This window comes from Motacilla alba, chromosome 1 (assembly GCF_015832195.1).
Source record: "Motacilla alba alba isolate MOTALB_02 chromosome 1, Motacilla_alba_V1.0_pri, whole genome shotgun sequence".
NCBI classification, from domain to species: Eukaryota; Metazoa; Chordata; class Aves; order Passeriformes; family Motacillidae; genus Motacilla; species Motacilla alba.
The window spans coordinates 28,283,362-28,298,808 of record NC_052016.1 but is presented as its reverse complement, the minus strand read 5'-3'; the positions used below and the strand labels follow the sequence as shown (position 1 = coordinate 28,298,808).

Below are 15,447 nucleotides of genomic sequence, written 5' to 3'. Positions count from 1 at the left end.
ATCTTGCCTTGCTGTGCCTCTCCAGAAATTACCCCGGAGTTAGACACGATGTGCTCGTCACACAGAATGGGAGTGCCCTGTGCAGAAGAGAGGCCGAGCCCGACATGCTTCAGGGGGGGTTTGCTGGGGAGGCAGGATTTCAGCTCCAGCGTCGTGGGAGCACAGCAGGGGGAGTCTGCCACAGCTGGGCCAAAGAAGAGGCTGTTTTGTCTGGTACTGAGCTCTAAGTGTGGAACATCACAGCTGGGAGGGGAGAGGTTTAGAAAATAAACTTATTTTCACATTTATTAGTCTATATATATCTATCTCTCTCTCTCTAGATATAGATATAGATAGATATAGATATACACATAGATGTATAAATATATATGTGTGTCTCTCCTAGATATACTTACATGCACACACTAGCCAATCACTCCAGAATATTGCTGTTGGAGAGAAGGATGTCGTGTCCATTTTTGGAGGTGCTTAAATTCAACTGACAAAAAGTGTCAGATCATTATGCCATGTGAAAAGCACAGACTTGTGCTTTTTCAGGCAGAACATAATATTCCTGGAAATATTTTTTTTTTTAAAAAACTGGCCTTAATATTTCAAGAAGCTTTGCTGACTGAATTTTCAGCAGAGGTGTCCAGCCCAGTGTATCTGTATTTGGAAAGAAATAATGTTTTGTTGTTGCTTACAGAATGTAAATGCTGAAAAACTCACACAGTCTCCTTCCTGCAGTGTTTTCCTGCTAAATTAACATCATGCCAATCACATTGGTTTTATTCCGTCAGCACTTGCAAAGTTGATAAAGTATCCCCATGACAATTGTTTCACCAATTGAACTGTCTCTGCGTGTTTTAGTGGAGCTTGCAGCTGGCATAAGGTAAACAAAAGATAGCAAACAATCCTTGGTTGAAAGTCAAGTTATGACTCATACAGTTACAGCAGTGAAAAATTGAAAAATCACAAAACCTCCTGTGCATGAATATTTTACTTCTTTCCCCCTCAGCTCCTCTGAAAAATAAGCTTCCACAGCAACAAAACCAGACAATCAGCAAGGACTGTACCCACCCCTACCCATACCTGAAGGGCAGGCTCTGAATCCTTGAAGCTGAAATATAAAAAAGCCAAAAAAGGCAAGTTGTCTTGCAGGAGCTTGGCACCAAGAGCTAGAATATGTTGTGTCTGAAGACCTAGGAGTATTTTAGGACAGCGCTGCCTATTGAAATGGAAATGTGGTTTTCAGGCTGCTTGAGCAGACAGAGTGCATCATAGTCAGAGGCTGAAGTAGGCTAATGAAGTACCCTGTCTTTGAAGTCAGATTGCATAATACAAACCCCAGAGGAACGCTTAGATTTCTTTTTTTGCCTTGCATTGATCAAGACTAAAATACTTCTGCTATTAGCTTCAGAAAGGTTTAATGGAATTGGTGGTGGGACTACGGTAAGTCCAATGACGTGCTATGCAAACAAATGCTTCCTTAATGAATACGCAAAAGATTAACCTGAACTGCCCACATGCATTATTAGTGCTTTTAACTCCCTGCCTTCCCCCGGTGGTTATGGATAATGCAGAGTAGTTTAAGGTGAGGTGGCGAGGGAAACCCAAAACTCACTAATGGCAATTAGGCTATATGATAGTTGGGAAAAGGAGGCATTGCAATTCTCAAAACATGCCATTAATCTCTGACCTGATGGGCAGGGTGAGATGCTCAAGATCATTGGAGACAGAAAACGTCCAACAGAGGGCATTGGTGGAGTGGGGGATGTGGTCAAATTGGAGAAAGAAGAGTGACGAGGCACATGACAAAAGCCTTCTTTCCCTCCTCTGGTACATCTCCAGAGCCGAAGAACTGAGACCATTTATTTAACTAGGCTCCATTTTCATCTTCTTATTTTTCTTATGGCTGTGAGTCAGTCTGAGATTGATTTATCAGCGCTGTTAATCTGCTCTCAAAAGGCTGTCAGCCTCACTCCCAGAAGCCAAGCTCTCCCATTAAAAACCTGACCTATTTAAACGTTCTTAAGATACCGTAATGATTGAATGTCAGCAGGGGAGAGGCAGCAGTGACAGCTCTGAAATGTTTATTGTCCCGGGCCGGACTAGGAGGGGAGCGTGCCGCCGCAGCCCGGAGCACTGCGCTTGGCATGGGATCAGAGGCTGAAGGACGGGCGCTGCCAAGCTGGGAAGATCTGCAACGCTCTTGTGGTTTAGAGGGTTAATGCTCTGAAGTCCCTGCTGACTCCGTGCTGCTCAAAACGGGAAGAGGTGTCAGGGGTTTGCATGTTGATAGCAACAGATCACAGATTACAGTGGCTTAAAAGCCGCTTAAAACATTTTTGGTGGTTTAGGAATTATTTCACCCGGCATATTTGTATGAAAGCAGATGCTTTCCATAGAAAGATTTAAATTTCCGTTCTACTGTCACACCACACAGTAGCTGTCAGCAAAGAATTAATTGAGGGAAAATATTTTAAATTATGATGCTGAAAGGAAGGTGAAGAGATGTTCCTGATAGCATAGGTACTGCAGCAGGTGGAGCACAAAGACTGGCAGAGACCTGAAAATCTCCGGTCTAGTAATGGGAATCTAACTGTCATAAAGATATTTTCAATGTACTGTTCAGTGCCAATTTTCTCATCCTTAAGAGATGTAGCAGAGTGCCACTATTTTTAAATCTAAGTTTCTCTCCCCCTCCAGTTTTGCTTTGGGCCATCAATGGCTTGAGGAATTAAAACATAATTCTTCACAAGACAAAATAAGTCACTTGTACAGAGTGGGCCTGGCTTTGCTCCGAGATATTAGCACCTTTCTTCTCCTGAAACTATTCCCAGATGGATGAACTTTCTCATTCAACTAAGTAATTTTGGTTCTTTCTCATTTGTTTTTTAAATAGAGGCTGCAACAGCAGCGTGGACCAGTGACCAAAAAAATCCCCTGAGGTAAACAATAGGTTCTCATCCTTTTTAGATGCATCTTGTAGAGGGATGGTCTTTCTGCTTCTTTTGTAGAGCAACCCAGAGGATCCTGACTGCAAAGATGTTTTCTCCAAGCAGCTGTCTCTTAAACTGATGTCCTTCTCTCTCATTGATCTTGCTTTTCATGAGCACCAGGTTATTACAGTAAACATTTTATTAAGAGTAGTCTAAGGGCCAGTTTCTGTCAAAACCCAGCTGGCTGGTTGATCTTTTTGTCTAAGAAAATAGAGAAGGTTCATAACTGAGCTTTTTACAGATCCAATATGTCAACTTTTCTATATTAGACCACAATACTGACATTATCTTCTGTCTAGAGCTGATAAATGTTATTGCATTCCTTTCCAATATGTAATGTTATTAAAAATAGTTTAGTCACAAGAGCTCCTTATCAAAGACCCTTGTTTCCCTAGAAACAGTGACCAGCATTAGCCCTTCTAAAAGTAGCCCCTGCAAAAGACAAATGTCTTTGGTTGTCCCTGTTACAAATTTAATCTAGGGAAAATGTGCTGCAATTTCTGTTTCATATTAAAAGAAAGCAAATAAACTCCAGAAAGGCAGGATTAATGTGCAGCATCCATTCACATCAGGCTAGCAAAGAAAAGAAATTGATTATGTTTGAACCAGTTATGTGTCCCTTTCTAAGTGACACAAGCTTTGAAATTGCTTTAGAATTAGCTATGGAAACAGTTGTTTGCAACCCCAAAAAAGAAAAGGGAGGCGTAGGAGCAAGACTGTAGTGTTCATGCAGGACTGATGAAAGCTGAATATTTGAAGAACAGAAAATATGTAAATGATAACAGTGTATTTGTAAGAAGATGGCTTCTTCTAAGCAATGTAGGTGGTAAATGAGAATATTGTGTTTAGAAGTAAAGGTCCTGGCTATGTGAGAGAGGAGCAAGAGGGAGAGAGTATCAGAATTTTATATCCTCATGGCTTGAAATAATCACATTCTCAGTCTTCTCAGCAGATTAACAATGTCCATAAAGCTTGGTGATGCTTGTGATTTACCTTGTTTCCAAATTATGTGATCAGGAGCATCTGCTTGAGTTTATACAACCACTCACTGTTCACCTCAGCAGCCAAAAGCCAGAGCATATCTCTAGCACAGGAGTAGTGATTCTCTATCTCTTGGTTGCATTCCACAAATGCTAAAAATACCAAGTTACCAAAGTGCTCAAATCCTCAGAGCTTCCACATCAGTCTCCTGTCTTTGAGCCTATCACTTCCAGAAATTCCTGTTTCTTACAAACTAACTTTGTCTGTACAACCTGTCCCTGTCCAGTCATCAGCATAACAGCTTTAAAAATAGCAGACTCACTATGCATACATTTTCCTTCTTGCCTGGTCACAAACCAAGCCACTTGTTCCTGTGGGTATCTAGGAATTCAATGAAGTTGTGGATAAGCTCCTTCCTTGCTTCCTTGGAATTGAGTTTTGTAGAACACAAATATATTGTCTTCCCTTGTGGCCAACGAGCATTATCCACAGTATTTATTTTCTTTTCTGCTTTTATATTCAGCTTATGCTAGAACTAAAGGAAACATATATATATACCTCTGCTGGTAAAAGCAAATCAGTCTGGCAGTGTCAGTTGTTTTGTTATTTGTGGGTTGCAATGAAATGAGACCTGAGTTACTCGTGGTGCTTGTTTCACAGGAAAAAATGAGTTTACAATAAAAGGGCCAGACATTGCATAAATTTGGACTCATAAATTAGTTTCCTGAAGAAAAGGACTTGCTAAAATTGATGCTTACTTTGTTCTTTATCTGTGATTCACTTTCCAGGCAGAAGTCTTGGCTTTAAAACTCCTGGGGCCCAAAAAGGGCTTTTAAAGCCCTTAGCTGAGATGTGAGAATCCACTTCCTAGCACTTTGCTTGATGGAAATTTGGCTCATGTAACCAAATTCCCTTAATAATCACTTATTCCTGGCGCAAAATGTTTTGATTTTCATATTCCAAAGGAGTTATGTCTGAATAGTCTTAATTTACACACACACACACACACACACACACACACACACTAGCGAGCCCACAGTAATTAAGTTTTGAAGCACTAAGCAATTGGAAAAGCAATACTTGCCCTAGTGAAAACACAGAAGCAGGAAAGGCTTCTTCCATGAAGTCATGGAACAAGAATGAAAGTGTGGCGAGGTGTGGCTGGGACCAAGAGTGCCATTCCCCACTGGCATTCCTGCCCCCCTTCATCAGGGCACAGCCATATGTGTCCCCTTCCTGGGCATTGTCTCCTCAGCTGGGATCCAGCGGACAAATATAGGCATGGGGGAAAACTGCTGATGCCTTTAAACAGTTATCAGCACTGACCTTGAGATAGGGGCATATAAAGCCTGGACCAGGCAGAGTCGTGACACTTTCTGTGTGCTCTCCAGGGTGAGTACCAACCTCTCTCACTTTTAAGTGTGGGTGCTGTGCTCTAACACTGTACCGTGGGTTTGATATGATTAAGGTTATCATGTGGCTTAAAGTTTTAGCAGTAGTATCAGTAAATATCTAGACTGTGATAGTCACTGTAGGATGCTGCTCAAATGGTAGAATAACAAATACATGTTTCTTCTCTAACATCAATACATTCATTTAACCAGCTGGAATAACCACTTAGGGAAGGGTCAGGTCCCCTGTAATTATGCATCTGAGTGAAATGATTAGCCAGTGCCTGCAAGTCATCTTTTTGCCTTCTCTGTCATCTGCGAGAGATGATGGTTTATTCGCAATTTACAATTTTAAGCAGCTTGTTGGTTCGAGGCATTCTTTAATCCAGCCTGAGCTACAACCCTTGGAGCATTACTGGGCTCCCTCTCCAGGCCAGGCAGTGTCACCGCAGTTGCTATTGCATTATCCCTACCTGCCCTTAGTGCTACAGTCACTTTCAACAACCCTAGTAAAGACAGACAAAGTCCCTTTTTTCCAAGCCTAGATGCACCATCAAATTGTTGGTCCTGGGCATGCCACTTCACTTATGTAACAGTATAGGTTTTCCACAGGGAGCAGGCGTTTTCAAGGATCTCCCACAGCTGATATATAAGGGCTGGCTCTTTCTGTTGTTGGCTACAACAGGTTGAAAGGGAACAACTTTAGCTTAAGCTTTGTCTTTCCCAACTAGTCTGCATTTTAAAAATAATCTTGCATCCATAACAAAACAAAATTACCCACTTCTTGTATCTGCTGATGGATTTGCCTCACTTAATTCTCTGCACCCCAAGGTGTGCATGGCCTGGGCTCCAGCCTCTGCTATAACTCCAAATACCCAGGCTGCTGAAAGAAAAGGATTCTCTCCAAGCTGCCAGAATGCTGCTTTACACCATAACATACTCGCTGTAGTCATCCACCCTGAACACGAGGGGGGAAAAAGGAAGAGATAAGGAGGTGATAGCTGAGGAACTGTCCCTAGGAGGTCTGCAAATGGAGCCAGGTTGCACAAAAGTGATTGAGAGCACTTTAGTGTATACTTGGACTTGTGGGAACCTGCCTCGGGTCCTAGAGATTAACACTGGAGGGGTCCCTCTGGCATTTGCACATTTAATGAGAAATAACACTTATGTGCTCTAATGCTGTTCTGTTTAAATGTCTGAACTGATGTGATTTCATTGCTCCACTAGAGATGAGACACAGAGAGGGAGAGAGACTCTGCCATTGACTTGTGCCTCCAGCTGGGAATTTCAGCTAGTTCAGATGATGTTAAAATAATTGGCAATTGTCGTGCTTATGTATATGTTCAATCTTTAAAAAGATTAAGGTTTAAAACATTACTTTAAAATCTAGAAAAAATTAAGGCTAGTTCTGAGAAAGAACTACAGCAACTCTACAGCAACAAGACAGAAGATATCCAGCTTTTACTGCAGCAGCAGGAGAGGAGTGGATGTAATGCTTCGGCAACTCTGCTGTCTTAGGGCTTAATGTTCCCTAGGAGGAACCTGTTGAAAAAAAAGCTGCCTTGGTTGATGAGGAGTTTTTATCTCTACCAGGATTTTGTTAGAAATAAATGGAATTAAATTTTGAAAGACTACAGTGTCTGTCTTGATAGGGGTCTGGAAAATTTATCCAGCTGGCCTGGATATTGCGCAGTAAATAAAATAAGGGAAGAGATTAACCTGAGGATCACTTATGCAGCTTTAAATAGTAGTCAAATGGTGTCCTGACTTAAAAAACCCCAAACAAACAAACAAAAAACCCCAAAACCCTGCAATTCTAAAACTGTGTGTGTACACCTTGTAGCAGTGGAACTTCTTTTAGACAAGGGCTGGGAAACATGCTGAGTAGTTTATGTGTGTGTAAGTATTTATGTCTATGTCTGTAAAAAAATCTCAAAAATAAACAACACCCTCCCCCCCCCCCCCCCCCCCCCCCCCCCCCATTATATCTGTTTGATGATTTTGGAGAGTACAAAACAAATTAATTACTTGGCTGTACAAACACAGCAAATTAGTCTCACTGAGACCTGTGTCCCCTGCCCTCTCTTTCATTAAAAAGACTCCTAAAGTCTTTTGAGAAAGGCTCCTTGTCATTTGAGAAAACAAGTGTGGGTATTAAGCTGGACTGATGAACTCAGAGCAATCTGAAAACATATGAAGCCCTTGCACCAATTCAGCAGATACACTTGCCCTCAGCCATGCCCTGCTGCAGGGGGATGCCCAGCCTGGTGAATTCAGAGGGAGCAGCACCAGCACAGGACCTCCCAGAGCCCTGTTAGTCCTGTTTTTATTGGCATGCTAATTCCTGAATCGGAGAAGTGCAGGGAGCAGAGCTGTTTCCAGCTCCAATGCTGACTTTCTGCCGTGAGAGCGTGGGCATCCATCCCTGCAGCTTTGCAGCAGTGAAGTCTTGCTCCTTGTCTCCCCAAAAACAGCCTGCCTGAGATGGTGCTTTAATCGGCTGAGTGGCACAGCCCCAGGGAGACCTGTGGGAGAGCATACCTTTGCTCCAGGCGATTTTGAAAGGGGCCAGAAGAGACCCCTACTAAGTGGTCTTTAAAATCACAGCTTCAAATGGTTCCTCCCGCTCTTAAGCACCATATGTGCCACAAAAAAGAGACAAAATCTTCCTGTGGAGATAACTGTCACCAGTGTTGAGGTTTAGAAGCCTTCAAGACCTGTCTGACTTTTAACAAACTGACACAAGGAAGGGTTTAACTAAAAGTGCAGTCTAGTCCCAAATCTGTGTTAGGCATTTGTGTTTAACATTAATCATCCCTTTGATCAGCCACCTGCCATGTTATGCTGAGATTTTTATATTGCCTGACATTGTTCACAGAATAGACAATTGGTTTGTTTTTTCTCCCTCTTTCTTTGGTAGACTGAGTGCCTTTCTTTTTCCTCTGTGAGCTGTGCCACCTTGAACCCTTGCCAAGATGATGGTCGATATGTCAGAGTTTGGGGAGGCCGCTCCCTACCTCCGAAAGAGCGAGAAGGAGCTGATGAAGGCTCAGACCGTGGCCTTCGATGGTGAGTTGCAGACTCACAGCCCTTTGTGCTGCCAGGGGCTGGTTCAGAGAGGTAAGGGTTACATATGAATGGAATCAAAGAAATGCAGAGCAAAGCAGGATGCAAAGCCTCCCTTGACACTGCTGTGCTGCTGCTGTTGGAGGTAGCTGGTTCAACCAAGTTTGGGTTCCTTTATTCTGCAAAGCTATTAAAAACTCCCAGACAGTAAAAGTTAAAAATAATCTATGGCAAGTAAGTGTTTATCTAGATTTAGAAGAAAGGTGTATGAGTACTGCTCTGCTAAAAGGGGAATAACCTCTCTGTCAGCTTTAGAGAAAAGCAACAGACATTGATCTTTCTGTGGCCTGACTAGATGTCTAACTTGCTCTGCAGCTTGTATAATAATGTGATGTTAGCTTTTAGTTTCCCATAATTTATTTTTCCTTAAATGGGTTTTTATGAGCCCTGAGGTTTAGTAGTAAGTGTGAATGCATCGACAACTGTGGCCTTTCACAATTCACAACAGTGGCTGTAACTAAAGACCTAAAATCTTGTGCAGCTGCTCCAAACTCTAAAAAGGCACATACATAACTAAATGTGAGTTATTAATATTGCTGGTTTTCAACACAATACTCAGAAGAATGTGAAGGAACAAGGTTAAATCTGATAGATGGCAGTTGAATAATGTGGGTCAGATTCCTTGAACATTTTGAAAGTCTCTGTGTGACTTTTTAGCAAATGCCTTAATTTGGGCTTGAATCTCAGTTCCACCATCTGCACACTGGTGATAATGATTATGGATTTCCCATGGAGGCTGAGGCTTAGCCAGCATTTGTGAAATATTTTGACACCTTGTGCTAGAAGGATCTAGAGGAAGCCGAGCAGTAGTTTCAAAGGAAGACAACATTTGGGAGCCCTTCTGCTTCAACACACAGCTTCCCAGCACTGCCAATCAGCTGCAATCCCAGAGGTTTTGTGTCGCTTCTGCAGAAAAAGTAATCCAGCAATCTCACTTAGCTAGGCATGGTGTTGCTGTTTGATGCAAGGCTGTAAACTCTCAGTCTTCTTAATTTCACAGGGAAGAAGAAATGTTGGGTTCCTGATGAAAAGAAAGCTTACGTTGAAGCTGAAATTACAGAAACCAGTGAAGGCAAAGTGACTGTGCAGACAACGGATGGAAGGGTACAAAACTGGTTTTGTCTGCTCTGTGACTAACAAGACCAGAACTGCAAGCTACAGAATTGTCATTGTTTCAGTTCAGTTGCCTGTTTCATGAAATGGGCTGTGAATGGGAAGCCTCAGTAACTCATGCCAGCTCAGGATAGGATAACACATGAAAAACCACCAAGGGAAAGCCAGCAATGCAGTCATGGGTGGGTGAGCATCAGCCACCGCGCAGCCGGGGGAGGGCTGTGACTGGAGGTTTGCAACCAGCCAGTCCTGGTTTGGTGCCCAGAGCTAAAAACCCAGGCTCTAGCCAAATTTCTTGGCTTCTTTTGCAGCCATAGCACCATGCTTCTTACTTTTATCATCTCAGCCTTCCCCCATTCTTCTGATACCTGTGGAAACACACGGTATTGCGCACATAGGCAGAGATTGACCTGAAGAACTTCCCTCTGCTGGGGGAAAAATATGTTTTCTTCCATAAGGTGTATAAAGCAACAGAGAATCCCAGTGTCTTTCAGTGTTACTGTAATTGTTTGTCTTTGCAGACCATGACTATAAAAGAAGATGACGTGCAGACCATGAACCCCCCCAAATTCGACATGATTGAGGACATGTCTATGCTGACCCACCTGAACGAGGCGTCTGTGCTGTACAACCTGAGGAAGCGCTACAGCAACTGGATGATCTATGTAAGGGCCACTGCAGGGGTGGATTTAGTGACCTGCATTTCAAGTGCTAACATCGTGTGTGAACATGTTGTGTTCATGTTCATTTTACAACTCTGATAAGTCACAAAAGTGAGGGTCTTGCTCTTCACCTCAAGAAAGATGATACTTGGAGCTGGCTGAATATAAACATAAAACTGAAGGAGTAAGATGGTGCCTAGCTCCTTAGTTTTGCTTGCTTGCCTAGGAAAGGGGTGCTGAGGGACATTTTTCTTAAGTCAAGGTGCTGGGGAGACCCAGTTTATTTTTCATCTTCAAATATTAATCCATGTCAATGCCAGTCATGGGGATTTCTTTTGCTCCCAGTTAGCTGCACTTGCTTGTGTTTTAAATCAGTCAAAGGAGTCCACTGGTTTTTCCAGCCAACCCTTGCTCTGGTTTTTGGTACTCATCAGAAGAGCAAATCCAACATTACCTATTTAAATTCTGATTGTCAGACATTTTCTGTGTTTCTCTAATAACCCCTGTATGAACGTGTAGGGCTTAAAGCATAGCTTTGTTTGCAGATCAGTATAGGTGGAAAATTAAACTGGCATCTTGCCTTAATCTGTTTACTGGTAGGAGTGGATTATTTTTCTTTCTAGAAAACAGGACAGAAGATTCTTGCAAAGACCCTTCAGGAGCATGTCCTAATGCTATTTTTAGGGAAAGAGACCTGGATTTCACCTGAAACTTTTAGAGATTAATTGAACTCAGTAATCTATGTGCATATAGTGATTGTGCCCATATGATAACTGGGTTTCTTTGAAGATATTGCTCCAAGCTGGGCTAAGTACTTGAAAACTTACCAGCTGACACCAATTGCCTGGGGTTACAACTCTGAGCTCTTCTTCCTTGGAGTGACCAGGCCCCAGAGAACTGATATATATCATCGAAAGAGCAATGATAAAAAGATTTTTACCAACCTCACATCTCCAATGCTGAAAAAGGTTCCACAGCTTTGGGGTACAACATTATCATGTGGTTTTTCTCTTTGAATCAGAAATTGTCTCGAGGTTCTTGCATGCAACAAATAATGGGAGGTTGTTTCTCCTCCTAAAAATGGAGTTCAAACAGGGAAGCTGTAACTTTCCATTGCAATGTTGGTTTTCAAGAGGAAACAACTCCCATGGAGCAGCAAGGGACAAAATCAGACCCAAGTCTATTTGCTGCTCCTTTATTTTACTGAAGGGGATGTTTTCATTTCAGGTTGACACATCAAAACCCCTTTTCCCCATTTGAAAACTGTTCAATATCTGTAGTTTTGGTATGAATTGCAATTAGGAAACCACTTAGCAGATCAACAACTTCTGAAATTTAGAAAGTCTAAAATTCAATTCAGAACTCAAGCCTAAATCAGCAGCTGGTAATGCTACATCCTGCTTGGTTAACCACGACTTTTTGCCTTATTGCTTGAGTGAATTTTTCATTCTGGCTTTGTGTTACTTTCTAGACATACTCTGGTTTATTCTGTGTGACCATAAACCCCTACAAGTGGTTGCCTGTCTACAAATCGGAGGTAGTTGCTGCCTACAAAGGCAAGCGGCGCTCAGAGGCTCCTCCGCACATCTTCTCCATCGCTGACAACGCGTACCACGACATGCTGCGGAGTAAGTGCCACTGCCTGCCTCCACACCAGCTTGCACCTCATCAGTCCGGCTGATGTGATTGTGCTGCAGGGAAGTGGGTGAGAGCTTCTGCAGCATGGAACAAACACGAAAATAGTCCACAAGCAACAGGGGCTTGGCAGTCTGTGATGATTTTATATACATGTATGTATCCGTACTTATTTCGTTTCTAAACTGCCCTGCCTGTCCCTGTGGCACTTCTGGTAACCATCTGTCAGGTGCACATGTTTAGCTGTCTGAGCTGAGTGAATCCAGAAATGGGGCCAGGTCCCAAAGGTCTGTTAGTGCTTTCCCAAACTCGAAAACAGCCCTCCAGTCAGTTTCCGCTCCGTGTCACGACGCTGGTGAGATGTGTGTGTTCACAGGTCGGTGAAGGCCAGCCCTGTGGCTGTCACATTGCTGCCCTGTCACATGGCTGCCGCGACCCTGACCTGCGCGAGTGTCGCGGCGGCTGCCGCGGCTCCGGGCACCGATCCCGTGGCAGCGAACTCCAGATTTCCCTGGGAAATTTCCTTGCCCTGACCCTGGTGTTACTGGGGAAAAGGGAGTTTATCAGCAGAGGGCAGCAGCGATGTGCTCACACCAGGGCCTGCCAGGCAGCAGGATGAATCCAAAAGAGACTTGACCAGAGCACATGGTGCTGACACTTGCTTTTAAAAAAATGAAAAAGCGCCTTTTTGTGAGGGGACAAAAAGCATCGGACAGAGGGAATGTGTGTCTGGCTGCAGAGATGCTCTTTTATCAGATAAGGCTCCTCAACATGTAGCCTGCTAAGACGACTGGAATTATAAAAAGAAAAGAGTAATTTAGGCTTAATGACTTGGGAAGCTGCCATGATTTAGCGTTTTCTGAACTTGATTAATAATGTATTAGGCTTGCAGAGTGGTCTAATAAGTGCTTGTTTCTGATCAGGCAATTAGGCGTGGACAATAGGCTGCTTAGTTCCAGTAGCATGGCCAGTTGAAGACGAATTTGCATGCATTTTAAGGAACAGCCTGTGAAAAAAAAGAGCAAAATTACTTGGGTTGATCTAGTATTGCAGGAGCAGAAAGGTCAGACATGACCAAAGACACACTCGGGAGTAAGAGAATAAATGTTATCAGAATAGGAAATTACTTTCTTTATTATAGTTTCCCAGACACAGATGAATGTGTACAACTGACAGGTATTTAGTACCAATTTGAGCAAAACACAAGAGAAGGATTCAGGGCAGGGCTGGAACTCGCAATTCTGGAAATCATTCTAGACAGTTTTCATCTTTCTGTCTTTGCTTCATGTAATTCTCTCCTGTCCTTGCATGACTGATTCTGGTGCCCATTTGCAATTATGATAAGTGATTTATACACTCTACTAAGTTTCTCTTTCTTTTTTCTTTTTTTTCCCCTTCACAGATCGGGAGAATCAGTCTATGCTGATCACGTAAGTTCTTCTTTTTTGACTGATTTGAGACTTTGTTGTTATGAAAAACTTTGAAGGAAAAAATCCTGATGAAATAGAAGTTGACAATACTCTTAAAATCTCAGCTAAATTGCCTGGAACCGAGTAACTGTCAATTTGGCCATCTGATGGTTAACTTGACCTCCATGAGAAAGGAGTAGCTAAAGGTTTGATGGAGTCTGGCCCATTTCTGATTCCCATCTGGTGAACATTCCATGTAGGCATGAAAACAGCTCAGCAGGCAATTAAAACTGATCCTTGCAGGATTAGCCTTTCTGTGGCTGCTGTGTTTGGACGCAGAGGATTCCTTCTGTTCAGTGTGCTTACTCTTGCTGAAAGTTATGTTTCAGAGTGTTGTGTGGATACACCTAAAGAGGGAGAGTTGACCAAGGTACAAAAGAGCAGGTGTCATGTTTACTGGCAAGCATGAAAGGATGGAGACTTGGGTGTCCCTACAAAGTCACAAGTGCTCTTGGGTAATGCTGGCAAATAACAGCTTTCCTCTGCTTTTTCTAGCTCATTAACTGTAGGTATGTGTACCCCAGAGAGTTAGTCTGGATGTTTGTAATTAAACTTCATGCCCCTAAAAGAAGCTCGGTGTAGGGTGGGTTTGTACAGGACTTCTGAGCTCAGCTGTGTGAAGAACAAGTTACTGCTGTCATAGGACTGCACCTCTTCATTCAGTCAGTTTGAGATATTTCCACAGAAATGGCTGAGCAACAGGCTGCAGGTACCAGAGTCAGTGAGTCTGAGAATAGCCTTGATGGGAGGAGCTGGCTGGACAGGATTTAAAAGGATGAGTTGCAGCTGTTTGAGCAATGGTTTTGTTTTCTTCCCTTTTCCTCTAGCGGAGAATCTGGCGCTGGCAAGACTGTCAACACAAAACGAGTCATCCAGTACTTTGCCACAGTGGCAGCCCTGGGTGAAACTGGTAAAAAGAATGTAAGTCTGCTGCTGACTGACTCATTTCAGACTCCCAGGGTTCCCCTCTTTCTTGCATATGACTAACCTCACGAGACTGCAGTACTGAGAGCATGCTGTTCTGAAGGGAGAAAGGCACACATGAACTTACCACGCTCCAGATGAAGCAGAAACACCACCCCTGGTTCTGGACAGATGCTTGTTGATGCCACTTTTTTTTTTTTTTTCCTCAGGAGTTTCAGTTTTTGTGTGTGCTAAATATCCTTCTGATTGTGTTAAAACTGGTCAAAAGATGGGGAGACTGTAAAGAATAAGATTTTTTTTTTCAAATGGAAAATAGTCTTCAAAAAGACTAGGATTATAACTTCTCATCAAAATACCTGTTTCATTGAACGTTTTTTTGTCCACAAAAAAGGATTGCTTTGACAAAAGATATTTTTTCAATCAGCTTTTCTGTATTTCTGTTTGGATAAGTGCTGTTCTGCTTATAAGTGCTCTCTAAGGTTACAATGAATACTGTATTCATGCTGCTTTTTATCTTGTGTTGCTATTCGGTTATTTGCTATAAGCTTCATTGCACTTGAAGAGTTCAGTGCTCTTTTGTGGTGAATTAACTGATTCCTGTGAACCATATTTATAAGGCCAAAATTTCAGCCACACTTCAAGTCTGTGCGCAGAACTCACGTCATCAAACTCTAATATATGTTCTCCTGAGGCCTGCAAGGCTTTCTTAAGAAATTGTTGAGTTGTCCAGAGCCAGCTTCCTGCATGCAATGGGTCTGGTGCTCATCATGGTGTCTAAAACCTGCTGTGTTCATGCAACAATGGTGCTCCAATCCCAAACTTATTGCTTGAACTTCCACTGCGGAAATCTACCTGGTTTTGCTCTGGAAATGTCCTATGATAGACCAAAACACCAACTAAGTGAACAGAGAAAAGAGACTGCTGCTAGGTAGCAAGAATAAAAGAGCATAAATGCAGACGGACAAGTTCTAGGCAATAAGATTGTGCCCCACTTGAACTTTTGGATAATTTTGGGGTAAAAAAGCGTGATGAAAATGCAACCTGACCTGATAAATTACATGAAACATCTTCCAGCTGCAATATCTGTTTTTGCACCATTGTGATGTATGGTGAATGCAAAGTAATAGCCACACATGCTTTTTGAAGGCTTCAAAAAGCGCTGCTG

The 15,447-nt window shown here is 42.6% G+C and overlaps 1 protein-coding gene across 1 annotated transcript in view; it reads left to right on the top strand.

The window, feature by feature from the left end:
• Positions 1-5,216: 5,216 nt before the first annotated feature.
• MYH15 (myosin heavy chain 15) overlaps positions 5,217-15,447 on the top strand; it is a 45,599-nt gene continuing 35,368 nt past the window's right edge. The window contains exons 1-7 of the mRNA XM_038159373.1: positions 5,217-5,354; positions 8,274-8,422; positions 9,480-9,583; positions 10,114-10,257; positions 11,726-11,882; positions 13,292-13,319; positions 14,186-14,279. Coding sequence (XP_038015301.1) covers positions 8,329-8,422; positions 9,480-9,583; positions 10,114-10,257; positions 11,726-11,882; positions 13,292-13,319; positions 14,186-14,279 — 621 coding nt within the window. The 5' untranslated portion in view covers positions 5,217-5,354; positions 8,274-8,328. The remainder of the gene's footprint in view (positions 5,355-8,273; positions 8,423-9,479; positions 9,584-10,113; positions 10,258-11,725; positions 11,883-13,291; positions 13,320-14,185; positions 14,280-15,447) is intronic.